Source organism: Rosa rugosa, chromosome 6 (genome assembly GCF_958449725.1).
Source record: "Rosa rugosa chromosome 6, drRosRugo1.1, whole genome shotgun sequence".
In the NCBI taxonomy this organism is placed as follows: domain Eukaryota; kingdom Viridiplantae; phylum Streptophyta; class Magnoliopsida; order Rosales; family Rosaceae; genus Rosa; species Rosa rugosa.
The window spans coordinates 8,230,626-8,246,577 of NC_084825.1; the positions used below are offsets into that span (position 1 = coordinate 8,230,626).

The 15,952-nt window shown below is 37.6% G+C and overlaps 2 protein-coding genes across 4 annotated transcripts; both read right to left on the reverse strand.

Moving 5' to 3' along the window:
• Positions 1-568: 568 nt before the first annotated feature.
• Positions 569-8,730, reverse strand: LOC133718876 (beta-amyrin synthase-like). 3 transcript variants are annotated; one of them, XM_062145757.1, is made up of 4 exons: positions 8,617-8,730; positions 1,682-1,848; positions 1,360-1,444; positions 569-1,088 (listed from the first exon to the last, which is right to left on the reverse strand). In XM_062145757.1, the coding sequence occupies exons 2-4, from the start codon at positions 1,835-1,837 to the stop codon at positions 1,081-1,083; spliced, it is 249 nt and encodes an 82-aa protein (XP_062001741.1). In that variant the 5' UTR covers positions 1,838-1,848; positions 8,617-8,730; the 3' UTR covers positions 569-1,080. The 3 variants fall into 3 exon arrangements, with proteins under 3 accessions (XP_062001741.1, XP_062001742.1, XP_062001740.1); XM_062145758.1 differs by having other exon boundaries at positions 1,682-1,999; XM_062145756.1 differs by having other exon boundaries at positions 1,682-1,903; positions 8,617-8,724.
• Positions 8,731-9,070: 340 nt separating this feature from the next.
• LOC133718878 (beta-amyrin synthase-like) lies at positions 9,071-9,994 on the reverse strand. The gene is made up of 2 exons (XM_062145759.1): positions 9,529-9,994; positions 9,071-9,347 (listed from the first exon to the last, which is right to left on the reverse strand). Exons 1-2 carry the CDS (start codon positions 9,622-9,624, stop codon positions 9,126-9,128), a joined length of 318 nt encoding a protein of 105 aa, XP_062001743.1. The 5' UTR covers positions 9,625-9,994; the 3' UTR covers positions 9,071-9,125.
• Between the last annotated feature and the right edge of the window lie 5,958 nt (positions 9,995-15,952).

A 15,952-nucleotide genomic window follows, 5' to 3' on the forward strand; every position in this document is an offset into this window, starting at 1 on the left:
TTTGTGGGTGATGAGAAAGATCCGGAAAATGCAGACATCGGTTTTTAGCCGATGTCTAGTATTCGTGTAGACATCGGTTTCTAATTATAAATCGATGTAAATAGGTTTAAATGATAACAAACTTACATGTTTTACTATTGTTAAACCCACATTTTATTGTATTTAATGCTTAAAGAAATATAGATTACACAACACAAGTTTGCGTTTTAACATCGTTATTGATTTAAGAACCGATGACTGATACTGTTACAGACATCGGTTCCTATTTTGGAACTGATGTCTGGTACTCAGTAACATATCGTTTTCGACAAAAAATCGATGTCTGTATATTTTAGTAACATCGATTTCCATTTTGGAACTGATGTCTGGTACTCAGTAACATATCATTTTCGACAAAAAATCGATGTCTGTATATTTTAGTAACATCGATTTCCATTTTGGAACTGATGTCTGGTACTCAGTAACATATCGTTTTCGACAAAAAATCGATGTCTGTATATTTTAGTAACATCGATTTCCATTTTGGAACTGATGTCTGTTACTCAGTAACATATCGTTTTTGACAAAAAATCGATGTCTGTATATTTCAGTAACATCGATTTTCATTTTGGAACTTATGTATCTGTATTACTAGACATCAGTTTTTATAGTTAAAACTGATTTCAACTTTATATCTAGACATCATACAAGAAAGTACGTACGTGCGATGCTGCGGGTTTAGGCGATAAGAGTAGTAATCACAATCTTATAATGTTTGCCGAATATGCTATCGTTTTACATATCATAAAAGCTGGTTCACAAACTTTTTCACTAACTCTTACAAACTCTCTAATTCTTCCATTATCAAATCTATACATTCCTTCATTTCTGCCTTACAGATCACCAGCCTCTTCCACATTGTAAGTTAATTAGATGCAAGAGAATACTTCTGTGTGGCTGAAAATTCCAGCATGACCAACCTATATATAATCTCCTCCATTTTGGCTACAAGGGACGAATATGCCACAGCCAACAATTCCATAGTCAAAGCTTTGTTTTCTTTTCTTCTTTCACGTTTGCTTTTCTGTTCGTGAAAAGTATCTACACAACTGCAAAATTCAAAAATCAATGATCAATAATCAATTCATGACAAAACAAACATAACAAAAATCAATCACTGTATATCACTAAAAATACAATCTTCCAATTACAAAAACACCTCCAATTTATCAAGTTATCAATCAGAGCTGCTGGTCAAACCAAAGCTGCTGGTCAAACCAAAGCTGCTGGTCTTGACAGAAAAACCGTAAACTTCAAAGGCAAACAGAAAAACCGTACTTACAAAAAGAGTACTTACTACTTTCAGAGGGAATTAATTACCTGGATGCATAGGAAGAAATGAAGGAAGAATCCAAAACTCTGGGGGCATAGGGTTGCTTCCAGACCAATCAAACAAACCAAGTATCTACAAGAAATTATTTTCGTACAATTATAAGCACAGCATTTGAGTCTTTAAGGATATTGCAACTAGTCTCCTCCTCGGGACAAAAATATAACTTATATGTGTAATGAATACTGGCAGTCACCAAATAGTCCAATTTTGTCTAAATTAGCATAATTTATTTGAAATAAGGTACTGATCAACGTCATTTGGTGAACAAATTAAAAGATTTGGGTGCCCTGGCATTACTGGTATCCTTACCGAAAGCCAAGTCTTTCCCCAAGAGGGCATGTGTGTGACACCATCATGATCAAGAATCCACTTTTTAGCTCTTGGACAAGCATTGTCTTGGCCCCCATCATCAGGTCCTTCTTCGAGAATACGCATACAAATATAGCTAAGAGCTGTGCTGAACATGGTGCTGTGACCTTCGATGTGTAGTCCCCAGCCACCATCGTCATTCTGAAGTACCCGAAATATACACTAAAGATTAGATTCTTTAATCTTTATACAGTTGCAGATATAAATGGAAAGATTTTGGTCATAATTGTGCTAATAAATGTTAAAAACTATATGCACCTGTTGGATCATAATTCATATACATATTTGTCCCCTAAAACATGGAAATTACTTGCTCTAAAGTCCAAATTTAATATTGACTAATCCAATTTCATTATTTCCCTAATCTTATACTTTTGCTTAACTTTTGTGTTTATTTATATATATTTATTATGTTTTCCTTATCATGCTAGAAAATGATAGAGAAAAATGGAAATGCACTAAAAATGTCAACTTTACACATTTTCCTACTCCGGCTAAGAGAAACCAAGCCAAGCAAGGAAGAAGGAGCGACCACCTGACCAAATGAACTTCAAATGAGCTGAAACCTTCCAGATCCATTCTAGACATCCTAAGAAACATTTCTTATGAAGAGTGCAAGAGCCAAATAGAAGTGGAAGGCCTTCAAACAGTCAGCCCAATTTTATGCAGAAGCAAAACTGGAAAACTGGACCTGTAAGGAGTCCAGCAGCGATTTCGGCCCAATGGTATGGAAATAAATTCTGAAAATTTGACACAATGATCTACACTCATGGTGGATCATTTCATATGAAGAAGTCACGGACAAAATCTGAAGTCTTGGTGGAGAATTAATTGAAGGAAAAATGAGTAGAAAGTGACTCAAACCTAACAAATTCCATTAGTGTTTAAATATTCAAACCTAACAAATTCCATCAATGTTTAAATGCTCAAACCTAACCCATCATCATTTGTTTAAAGCCAAATAGTTTTGCTTGGTAGCCTATAAATAGAGGCTACAACAAAGAAGAAAAGGACCAATTCCTTCATCCATTACATCTTCTTTCTCTCTTCATCTCCTTCACAAAACCTCCATCTCCACCTCCCAAAATCCAAACTCATACTATCCATACTACTCTATCTCCTCCATCACCACCACCATTTCTTATCCTCTACCTCCATTAACACCATCACTACTACATCATTTCTCCACTCTCATTTCTATCATCATTTTCTCCATCTAGTCCACCTATTCACACAATACATAATACAAGCTTCACTATCTTTTATCATCAAATCTTCAAGAGCAAGAAGGAGAGGGAATCACCACCACCACCATCACCACCAAGACGTGAGCTTGGGGACCATCCGACACACCACTAAGCCAACTCTATCCCTTTTACTCTAGATTATATTTTGGTGTTTAATTTGATTATGAAGTTAGTATATGTAATTATGAGTGAGTAGTACTTTGTTGGGGCTAGGGTTGAAAGCCCTAGCCAATCTTGTATGAATTGATGTTTTAATTGACATTTGATGTTATTTATGATTTTCATCTTCATATGCTAATTCAAGAAGTGAATGCATTCATTCAAACTTAACTATTTTGAATGTGTTGTGTTTGTCATCTCATGAAAAAATGTTTAGGGAGTAGTTAACCTTGAACATTAATAGCATGATAGCATCCTCTATGTGCATGTGAAGGTTGTGAGTTAAAATCACCTAGATCTAGGATTGGTTTGCTTGCATGATTATCTAAACTCAAAACTTTATGCATCTAGGAACAAGGAATTGAGACTTAACCGGTAATAGGATTTGTTCTTAGGTAGTTAATTCTAGACTTATCCGGTTGGAATTGATACCATTAAAGGAGTTTAAGCCTTTGTAGTCTTATCCGGATGCAAAGAGGGTAATTGGGAAATTAGAATAGCATCACTTGTATTTGAACTTCAATGCTTGCAAGGGAGGTTAGTGGTAGACAATTCTGTTTGGACCCAAAATGAACATTTTGGCCTGACAAGGCACGTCTTGGAGAAATTGAGCCAATATCAGTGGCTCAAGCTATATATTGTCGACAAGCTCGAAATATATATTTAGAGGCTAAATAAAGCCTACTATGGAAGTATGACAAGTCAACTTTAGCATATTTTCCTACTTCGGCTAGGAAAAACCGAGCTAGACAAGGAATGAGAGGTGGCAGACTAACCAAATGAAATCGAAATGTGCTGAAACTTTCCAGATCCATTCTAGACAGCCCAAGGATCATTTCTTATGAAGAGTGCAAGAGCTTTTTTTGAGTGAAAGGCCTTCAAACAATCAGCCCAATTTTCTACAGAAGCAAAACTGGAAAACTGGACATGTAAGAGGTCCAGCAGCATTTTCGGCCCAACCACATGGAAGAAAGCTCTGAAATTTGGTCAGCATGATCTAGATTCATAGTGGAACATTTTTTATGAAGACATCATGGCCAGAATCTAAATTTCTGATGGAGATATACATGAAGGAATAAAGGAGCCGAAAGTGCTTCCTTATCTCCCAAATTCATCATTCCTATTAGTGCTCCACCTCCATCTCCACCTCCCTTATCTCCCAAATTCATCATTCCTATTAGTGCTCCATCTACACCTCCACCTCCCTTATCTCCAATTAGTGCTCCACTTTCATTTGTTTAATGCCAAAGTAGTTGGCATGGTAGCCTATAAATAGAGGTTACATTGAAACACAATTCACACATTCACATTCAACAACAACATCTCTAAGATGATCTAAGTTCTCTCTAGAGCAAACCTCTCTAAGAGCAACTCCTCTCCCTCTCTTTCTCTTTCTCTTAGCGGTGATCACACTCCTAGTCCTAGTCTTCTCAGAAGCCGACTTTCAGTGCCACCAAACCCTTTGTCAACGTGCTTCGGTCCTAGTCTCCTCGGGAGCCGACGGTAGTGCCGCGACCACAACGGTTGCAGAACCAGCCAAGCAAGGGTAACGCCCTAGCAACCCAGCCAAGCTAAAGTCACGCTTTAGCAAGATCTCAATACTTCCCGGTGATTTCGCTCTGCTCAATCTGCAATATTGAGTATCGACTTGTGAACAAGAAGAAACTTCAGCAAAGTCCTCACCACGAGGCACAAAGAATCCCACGACGAGGTTGGTGCTCTGCTCGTCTACAATCGCTTGAAAAGAAGTCAGGTCAAGGGACATCCCCGACGACCGCACCCGAACGGTACTGGCACGCCCGCGCAGAAAAGAGACTGTTGACCAGCTGCAGCAAAATTGGAGCCAAACATTTTGGCACGCCCAGTGGGACAAGGTTAGAATTTTTTTTTTTCGTCATCATTGAGATGCCAGGGGAAAATCTTTACCAAAAGAAATTCCTAAAGTGAATTGATGGACAATGTTGCCACCATTGGCGATACCGCCATTAATGATGAGTTTATGCCTATTCCCATCCCAGAGGGGGCAAGCATTGATGAACAGCTCGCGATCATCATGGCCAACATCGAGAGGAATAAAGAAAAGCAAGCCAGGGACATGGCCATTTTGATTGAAAAAACAAAGCAGAGGTTTCGCGATTGGGACCTAGAAATTGAGCAGAACGCTCGAGAAGAGGTCATTTATGAGGCTGATTTGCCTATAGGTGGCAATCAACCTAATGGCCTCACTGGTGAATCACAGCCTTACATAGAGGCTACTTATGGAGAACGTCATCAACAAGATTGTTCTTCAGACAAGAAAATTGTCTCTGAACAAATATCTGATGTCTCCACTGATCAAGCCAAATATGTGGCTACTGATCAGATGCATGGGGGGCAAGATATGACCCATGATCATCCCTTTGATCAAGAGAAGTTGGCGACAGTTGGCGACAAAGCCGATCTTGGGACACCGTCATCTTCCAAATTACAATTGGAGATCATGTCTCGTCAACCAACAAAGATACTTGGGGGGCAAGAATACCCCTCTCACGGGCCAAATCTCTTGCTCGGACCTCCTGATACCAAATATTTTCCTCGGGAGCGACGGTAGGCCAGTAGCCCACTTTCCTCCTTGGTCCCCAACTGCTAAAATCACCAGGCACCTGCCGAAGAGCCGCTATGGGACGGCGGATGGGAAGCCCATAATAGGCCATAGCATCATCTGGCAAACGATCGCGAGGTGTGGGACCCAGACTCGCTTGACTATCACCGCCACCAAAGCCCATCAGTCGACTTCTCTCCTCTCCGTTCTGACTTCTACATCGAACACTCATGTTAGTTCGCCAGGCGAATGCGGCTTTCTCAGTGATTTCATCTGCCTGATCGATAACGAATGGTTTCTTGGATGCCATTTCTAGGTCGCAAGGAATACTTCTCCAATACGCTTAGATTTATAGCTCAAATATGTTTGGAGATTAATTTATTAGCTGGGCCAGTGAGTGGCCCTAGTTGATAATTAATGACTCATTATTCCATCTTGAGAATCGCATCTAAGGCGACAGTGAAGATACTTCTCCAATACGCTTTGATTTATAGCTCAAATATGTTTGGAGATTAATTTATTAGCTGGGCCAGTGAGTGGCCCTAGTTGATAATTAATGAGTCATTATTCCATCTTGAGAATCGCATCTAAGGCGACAGTGAAGATATTCCACCTTTTCCTACCACTGCAGGGCCAGCATAGTGGCCTGATGTTTTTTAAAACATGATTAAAACCGATGCGGTTTTAGATGCTAAAATTGCAGCAAAATATGGTGGTTTCAATTGGTCACACGTCATGATGACGATAGCCATGATCCAATCATCCTCTTTGGCATAAGACTCGCGAAGGATTAAATGAAAGCAAACAGTTTGCTATTTTGCATCTTATTTCGCCAAGTACTATAGGCCTTGATCTAGCCAGGAAAGCGGCTCCAACACCTACATTTGAAAAAATCAACAGAGAGCCAGCAAACAAGGTAGATACTTGTTGCTATACACATGGCGAAGCTACCACCAAGGAAGAGAAGGATCCTCATTCGCGATCAAAAGCAGTCTCCTTCGCATGGGGGGCACGCTAAAGTTTTGATTGCCTACAACCTGCCCAAGTTTCGCTAGATCCATGGGGGGCAATAAAGTTGGCAAAGGAAGCGTCAGTTCATGCCAAAGGCAATTCAGTAGTGGCATTCAAGCTTTATGGCCTATTTAGAGGCCTATATGGAAACAGTCAAGCCAATACAAGTGGCTTTGGAACAACGACTTTGAAGCAACGACATTATAAGAGTAGTGTTGATTCAAGACCTCTTTAGTCAAGACGAGGACCTTTGACTTCGAGGTCTGGGGGGCAATGTTTGGACCCAAAATGAACATTTTGGCCTGACAAGGCACGTCTTGGAGAAATTGAGCCAATATCAGTGGCTCAAGCTATATATTGTCGACAAGCTCGAAATATATATTTAGAGGCTAAATAAAGCCTACTATGGAAGTATGACAAGTCAACTTTAGCATATTTTCCTACTTCGGCTAGGAAAAACCGAGCTAGACAAGGAATGAGAGGTGGCAGACTAACCAAATGAAATCGAAATGTGCTGAAACTTTCCAGATCCATTCTAGACAGCCCAAGGATCATTTCTTATGAAGAGTGCAAGAGCTTTTTTTGAGTGAAAGGCCTTCAAACAATCAGCCCAATTTTCTACAGAAGCAAAACTGGAAAACTGGACATGTAAGAGGTCCAGCAGCATTTTCGGCCCAACCACATGGAAGAAAGCTCTGAAATTTGGTCAGCATGATCTAGATTCATAGTGGAACATTTTTTATGAAGACATCATGGCCAGAATCTAAATTTCTGATGGAGATATACATGAAGGAATAAAGGAGCCGAAAGTGCTTCCTTATCTCCCAAATTCATCATTCCTATTAGTGCTCCACCTCCATCTCCACCTCCCTTATCTCCCAAATTCATCATTCCTATTAGTGCTCCATCTACACCTCCACCTCCCTTATCTCCAATTAGTGCTCCACTTTCATTTGTTTAATGCCAAAGTAGTTGGCATGGTAGCCTATAAATAGAGGTTACATTGAAACACAATTCACACATTCACATTCAACAACAACATCTCTAAGATGATCTAAGTTCTCTCTAGAGCAAACCTCTCTAAGAGCAACTCCTCTCCCTCTCTTTCTCTTTCTCTTAGCGGTGATCACACTCCTAGTCCTAGTCTTCTCAGAAGCCGACTTTCAGTGCCACCAAACCCTTTGTCAACGTGCTTCGGTCCTAGTCTCCTCGGGAGCCGACGGTAGTGCCGCGACCACAACGGTTGCAGAACCAGCCAAGCAAGGGTAACGCCCTAGCAACCCAGCCAAGCTAAAGTCACGCTTTAGCAAGATCTCAATACTTCCCGGTGATTTCGCTCTGCTCAATCTGCAATATTGAGTATCGACTTGTGAATAAGAAGAAACTTCAGCAAAGTCCTCACCACGAGGCACAAAGAATCCCACGACGAGGTTGGTGCTCTGCTCGTCTACAATCGCTTGAAAAGAAGTCAGGTCAAGGGACATCTCCGACGACCGCACCCGAACGGTACTGGCACGCCCGCGCAGAAAAGAGACTGTTGACCAGCTGCAGCAAAATTGGAGCCAAACAAATTCAACCCCTAACTTCATCCATTATATTACTAGTTTAGTTTACATTTGAGCATTTAATTTAATTTGGTTCACCACTCTATCCAACAAACAATCTCACTACCACCACAATGCACATACTCACCATGAGCCTAGATTTCTTGTTAATTTAGGTTTGTGATTGTACATTTGCATATTCTAGCTCTCCTTAGGTTAACACCCTAGCTAGTGAAAGGAATCCAATCCTCGTGGGTTCGACAACCTTTCTTAAATCCCTATACTATTACTTGTACCCCTTATACTTGAGGGTGGCTATTTGGCTAACAGCACCTGATGATAGTATAGGTAACGCAGAATTTCTTTCCGATGCTCCTCGGGGAATACACTGTTAAGATGTCCCGTAATATACATACATATGACCTGAATGTTTAGAATAGAAACTAAACTTCAGGTAGCAGTCATAAACTTATAATATTGTATTAAAAATAAAGAAAATAAAAAATAGAAATGAAATTGTACTTTACATAATTACATTAAGCTTAGCATTTCATAGACACACACACACACAAGGAAAGTAGCAAAACATCTATTAATAAATGTAAGTTATATAATTATATAAATCGTTTCTCATCCATTTATGTTTTTCTGATGTACGTGATTGTTTAACATGGACGTATTGATCTGAATTTTGGTTTTTCGTGATCTTCATAAATCTTGGATCGCCATTTGCCACTTTGTTTTGGATTTGCAAGGTGGAGAGGATGGGGTTGTATGCACATACACACGTATATGTTTCTGTCTATCCACAATATTCACCATGGTACCGATAGTATTGATGACTATAATTTACAGTTACAGAGAATCAAAGAACTTACCAAAGGAGGAAGGAAAAACAAAGGGCCAGCATTTTCTGCAGGCCAATGGCCATCGCTTGCCTGCAATGCTGAGAAGAAGTGGACAGACCTTCTCAGTGCATCTGTGATTTTTTCATAGGTTATAACCTCGCCATCTTCAACTTTTACCGGAGGAATTGTCTGAATGAACTTTTTCTCTCTCAGGAACTGCAGTTTCCAACAGTGAACATAATCAATAATATATGGTAAGAAAATTTAGTTCTCATTTCGTAAAATGTTCTTTTAGTAAATAATTCAGTTACTAGATTTCTACATAGAGTAACCGATACCAAATGATTCTTCATGGAGAAGACATGTAGTTGAAAGGTCATCCCATTGTATCAAGTACCTGCATCCGCCAAAGAAGGTCGCCACTGGGCTTAACCTGATAGCGGTTGTTGTAGAAATGAAGACGAGCCACTTCAACCTCAGCAAGCTCTGGCATATCTCAAGTTATCAATCAGAGCTGCTGATCAAACCAAAGCACACAGCTGTTGACAGAAAAACCGTAAACTTCACTTAGATCGAAGATGCAAATTGAAAAACTTCGCCAAATCAAAAAGCTGAGAGATTAGAATTAACAAATTTTCGGAGGGAATTCAAAGAGAATTTCAATTCCCAAACAATGAAAGAATCAAGGGCCCCATAAACCTCCTCTTTCACATTTGACAGACCCTTAATCTACAAAAAAAAGAGTACTTACTACTTTCAACACTAAACATAAATATATGCAAAAGGGTGCACTGATAAAATAAGCTAAAAAAGAAAAGAGAAACTTACACACTCAACAAGCTTGAGGGACTTCAAAATGTCCCAATCTCCTTATTGCTTTCCAGGCTCTTGGACCCTTTAATCCATATACCTGAAAAAAGAGGCAAAATTCAACAACAAAGTGATAATTTTTAGGAACAAAAACATGTAGAATACTTCTAACTCAAACCAACTGTACATATTAGTGACATGTTGAATACTTCTTTCATGACCTTTTAAGCCTGTCACTAAGATTTTGCCAATCTCTAAATCCTTCATTAGCTAATTGACTTCTACTATTCTTTGCATTAAATAACTTGCAACAAAAACAGAATACTCTATCTAGATCTTTTGAATAGACTAGCCATTTTCTTTCACGAATTTCACCATTCGATGATCTGCAAGTATAGTGTTTTGAAGCAAAATGTCTAGACTTTTCATCTTTGGGAAAATCTAAGTCCTTGTGCCTAACAGGACCTTTTTCTACTAATAAATTTCTTAAGTTTGCATCAATGTTTTTCCATTGGCTGGGATCAAAAATATTTGTGTTAACATTGTTGAATTATGGCACCCTTTCTACTAGATTTGGTTCAACACTCTCTGCCAGATTTTCTTCCACACTTGGTTCAACACTCTCTGCTAGATTATCCACTACATTTGGTTCAACACTCTCTGCTAAATTTTCTACCACACTTGGATTAACACTCTCTGCTACATTTACATTTTCAACTACATCTTCTTCTACAATTGGCACTGAATTCTCTACTGGACTTACTACTGTCTCTTCCACTGATCCTATAGCTTTTTTTGTGACAGTAACATACTTATCTAGTGCTCCTTTTTGGAATTGAATTAGCTTTTCTATCCTTCTCTTTTTCTTAAGTTTATCAAATCCACATTCAAACTTCCTAGTAGACATATTCAGTACTAAAACAATTAAACAAATCAAACAACTATTCAACTATTCAAGGCTTCAAATAAAAAACAAAACGAACAAGCATTTCAGATTCCAACCAAAAACAAGCAAATTCAAACCAAAAACAAAGAGAACAATTCAACCTTTCCAAAAAGATAAAGAACAATAGAACCTGGTTTTATTAACCACAAACTTTGTGACTTGAAGCCTCGACAGCTTGTTACAATTGTATCACCTTTCTGATTACAGAATTAGAACAGAGAATGGAATTCAGAAATTGAGGAAGAGAAATATTACTTCTGTGCATCTATGAGGATTTGTCAATGGTTTAAATAGACATAAAATGAAGAAATATTACCGTTTGTCTTTGAAAGAAGCAGAGGGGAATCAGAAATTTTTGAATCAACAGCCAACGTTCCATCTTTGCCCAAATTGGTGAAACTGAGAACAAGGCTTTTGGTTAACTTCTTTTCTAATCCCAGAATGATGAAGAAAGAGGAAATTTTGGGGTGTTTTAACCCAATAACACTTACCAATACAAAAGAAAAGGAGGAAATTTGGAGGCCTCATATAGTCACGGGTCTTTCTTCATCGGTCTCACGCGTCGTTTTCAGTGTAGAAGACTGCGTTCTGCGTTTTATTTATTTTGGGTTTTTTTTTTTTTTAACTTATATATATATATATATATATATATATATATATATATATATATATATATATATATATAATGAGCATTTTGAGATGAGTTATGCGTTTTATTTATTTTGGGTTTATTTATTTATTTATATATATATAATGAGCATTTTGAGATGAGGCCTTCCCCAAACTGAGGCCCAAGGCCACTGCCTTGTCTGCCTTGGTCATGGGCCGGCCCTGACTTGTATTCAGCGTTGATGCATTAAATCTGCACGTCGAGGATTTTTCTGAATCCATAGAATAGAGTCAACTGTGCAAGTTGAGTTCAATGTTTTTGCAATGCAAGAAACACAGTTTGAAGCCGCTGCATTCATATTTGAAGAGGTATGCTGCCAAAAATTTATATATTTGGTTTTTCATGTTTTCAACATCTAAGTTTTATCTAAGTGTGCGAGCAGAGTTTAAGAACATGGGGTGTTAGAGGTTCCAGCAATAGGAGCCAATTTGAAGTCACTAAATTCTCAATTTTTGGCAATTTTCTGTCCTTGGGCATTGTGTTGTGTAGTTACCCATGGATATAACTAGGAATTGTAATGATCTATATGCTTGGTGGGAGCTGGTTTCAATGCCACTATGTCTTTTAACGTTTTGGGATTCTTCTATCTATTCCTATTGTTCTGAAATTGTCTGATTATTATTTGGGTTCAATTTTATTTCATACCTTGATTTCACAACAGTTTTGTTATTACCAGCTAAACGGAGATTTTTTTTTTTTGGTTTACTTTGTTTGAATATTCAATATTCTGCGACATAGTAGTCCCATAGAAGGTTTTTGAGTAGTGTAGTTCAATTTGTATTGATTTACCCAGATACCTTTTGATCTCCCAATTACCAAATTCTAACAAGTACTCCTTTAATATTGAAAGGGTTAAAGTTTCTTCACTTCCTGTCGTACCCTACGTACGATGATGCAGATGAATTTTATCAAGTAATCATATAGTAGAATGTTATTGTGTGCTCTTTGTTGCTATAAACTGTGTCCTTTTAAAATGTCTCCTATCCTTTAAGCTTTTGGATTTCTGGTATACATAATTATGACCTTGGAATTTCTTTTTTTGCTCTTCACTCTTTTTTGGCTTTGTTTTTGACAAGCTTATAAAGAACTTAATTTGCTATTGCAACCAAACCAGAAAAAGAGTGAATAAAGATGGGGAGGTTGTAGGGTTATAGCTTAGTTAAAGCTTGAACACGACACTTGATTAATTGTTAACTTTTTACTCTTCTGGAATCAAAGGTTCATATATTTGAAAAAAGAATGGTTTCTATATGAAACCATGTTCATGTTGTAGTCAGCTAATTGTTGTTCATATTGTTACCAACTCTTTCCTCTGATTACATCTATTATCATTTGTTCTTTTTTCTATGTTATCCAGTATAGTCTAGTAATATTCAATTTTGCCTAGCCTCTACTTAATCACCTGCTACAATCTGATGCTTATTTCACTGTATGCAGAGTGAGCTTGAATATTATTCGAGGACATAAAGCCCCACTATACGGCTCTAAAATATTTGCAATGAGCGTGCTGTACTGGGTCGAGAACATACAGTACTTGAACAACAATACGTTTGCAGATATTCAATGGATAATTCATAGTTTAGTTATTACATTTTGATGGAATGCAAATCATTTTGTGAATTGTGATCCAGCTAAGAAATGTAAAGCTCTTGTTTGGTGCCAAATTGGTGCTGCTTTTTTAGAAACAGTACGAGTAATTTAGACACCGTTCTAATAGCTGCCAGTTAATGGTATAATTGGTGTGAAAGAGGTGGCAAATGACAAGACATATTTGATGTGACAGATTGTTTGTCAAGTTAAAAGTTTTGCCACCGATTACTTATTGGTGTTCTATGTTGCATTAGAAACTGGGGCAATGGGGACTGACATTGGATGGGTGGCCGCATGGTGGCTAATGAAGAAAACAGTGGCCTATGCATCATAAAACACCCTTACCTGATGGTGTCCTATAGCCAATTTTGTTGTAGTGTGCCAACATGATATCGATCTCTCGTTGAATGGACAAGAAGTACCAATACACTCCGAAAACCTGACAAAATATTTTAATAAATGATTTGAATTAACTCTCGATCCCACCAGTTACAATAAGAACAAAAGACAGAATTAAGAATTTGACGATGATGTTTAAGGAGTATGCATTATAAATTCGGTGAATAAGATACTTACTGAAAATATATAAGATAATGTTTTATATGTTCCGTAAAAGTCAATCCACATACTTTTTATTCTATTTTTTATTTTTTATAACCTTTTATGTAAACTTTTTGAGTCAATGTTTATGAACAATTCATATGAAAAAAAAATTAAGAGGATGTGCAGATTACTGTTTGACATGTATAAATAAGAAACTCTCCAAAAGAAATTTTAAAATTCTAATTATTTGTTACGTGATTAAGTGCTTCAATCACTGGTTCTTTTTTATTTTTGTTGTAAAATACTGAAAAAATGGCAATGGTTGATTGCCTCTTGTAAACACACCTTTCAACTTTCCTTTGTAGATCAGCATTTTAATTATGAAGATTAAATTCTTTAGTAACCAGTTATGACAGTGAAGGGATAAACTTACATGACCAGCCATGATGTACATGAGAAAATAGAATACACTTTTAGCCCATGTCCCAAGCATCTGAAATTGCTTATGGAAGTGATAGATTTGGCAACCCCTTGCAAAAAATTGTAAAGGAAGACAGAAGTTGCCAATGACTATTTCATATAGATACCCTGACGCTCTCTTTCTGAAAAGGACTATTATTATTGTGACCTGTACAAATTGAAAAGTATCTATAATCAGGTATACGCATCTGTACATCTACATGAATGTGTGTGTGTGTGCGCGCGCGCGCTTAATAACAGAGTTTGTGAGCTACATGCAAAAGTAACATCTTTTAGGAATTACATGGACAATGAATACTACTCATGGACATAACAGATACCAACAATTTATTTTAGGCACTTACATAAGAACAAAAGCACATGCACATACTGACACAGTTTATCCTTGAGATTAGCACATAACCTGCTTTGAGGATATCATACATCCTTTGCGGTTACAATTAATTAAGATACTTGAACCAAAAACTTAAATAATCCTAACAGTGAAAATTATTACAGTATTACGCAACTCAAACTCTATCAATTAGCAATAACAATTTACACCAAAAAAATTTCTTCTTACCTGTGGGATGGGAAGTATAGCAATAACGTCAATTATGATATCTTTAGACAACCACTTCATCATCCTAAGTATGCGTTCATAAATATGTTTTTCCGGGTCAGAATCAGAGTTTGAGGGGATATCGATCCGATCATGAATTAGTGCAATAATATGGAGTGTAAAAGCGAGATCCATAAGTGATCGCAACACAAGAACTGTATTCCTTAATGTTCTGTCCATTCCAAGACACTTGTTGTTCTCATCAACAACTGGAATGTAAAAGAACAAGGGATCTACTGACATTGCAATGCATGATATTGCAAGTACCCTTTCCCATGTTAGTGTAAATCTCCCCTTCAATATCAGATTCCACAGTAACCTGATGGGCAGAAGAATTGTCAATGTCAAACATAGTATCAGATGGAGAACTAATCCTCTCAAACATGGCATCAAATCTTGAAAAAGTTATCTGAAATCCTCAATAGTTCTCACGCCAACTATCCCTCCAACATGACATGCCAATGGTGACCATATTTCTTTAAGTGGAAATGTAACTGCTAACCATGCTTTCTTAACTGAAGTTGTCAGTGTGGACCATGATTTCCTAATTGCAGTTGGAATACGTGAACGTTGCCTAGACGTATTGTTTAGGCTGGAACTTGTTTGTGATGGAAAGCTGAGAAGACGAAAAACGAATTATACTATTGTTAGTGCAATGTTTATTTGATTGGCATTTCCTAAGCGCAACAACCAAGAGTCATGTTTTCATGTAATAGCTTTCTACTCTTGGATCCTTAGAAGAATGGAATGCTTCAAGCTTCATGCACAACTCTCATCAATTAGGTATCTCTTGCATACATGTGCATGCTTGTAAAGTGGTTAGGACTGAACTTGCCTTTAAATCCTATTATAGGATGCGATCCTCTTTTCAATCATATTGTACTGATCTGCGAATTTTCAAATGGTTTTATCCAAAGCATTCAAACTTTCTTAAATTGGTTTATGGGCTTTTCTAAATGATGATTCTATTTTAATCCATGCTTTTTAAAAGACGTCATGAAGCCCATGTACATCAGAAACCCTAGCTCGTCTTCTCCTATATATATGTTTCTCTTAGGGTTGTTCAAGGTGTGGAACATATTAGAATATTTGGTCGTTACCTTCTTGAGAGTTTTCTGCCTTTATCTTCAGAAAGCATTGAGCTAAAATTTCATGTGAGAATCCTTCATAAGCTGTTCCTT

Excerpts from the sequence above, each read along its gene's own strand:
- LOC133718876 (XM_062145756.1), bottom strand. The coding sequence starts at position 8,697 with ATGTATATTACGGGACATCTTAACAGTGTATTCCCCGAGGAGCATCGG. Across the intron at positions 1,904-8,616 it reads GTTACCTATACTATCATCAG|TGTATATTTCGGGTACTTCA; the intron begins GTGCTGTTAGCC and ends TCTAATCTTTAG. Across the intron at positions 1,445-1,681 it reads GGGGAAAGACTTGGCTTTCG|ATACTTGGTTTGTTTGATTG; the intron begins GTAAGGATACCA and ends AATTTCTTGTAG.
- LOC133718878 (XM_062145759.1), bottom strand. The coding sequence starts at position 9,624 with ATGCCAGAGCTTGCTGAGGTTGAAGTGGCTCGTCTTCATTTCTACAAC. Across the intron at positions 9,348-9,528 it reads ACCTTCTTTGGCGGATGCAG|TTCCTGAGAGAGAAAAAGTT; the intron begins GTACTTGATACA and ends TGGAAACTGCAG.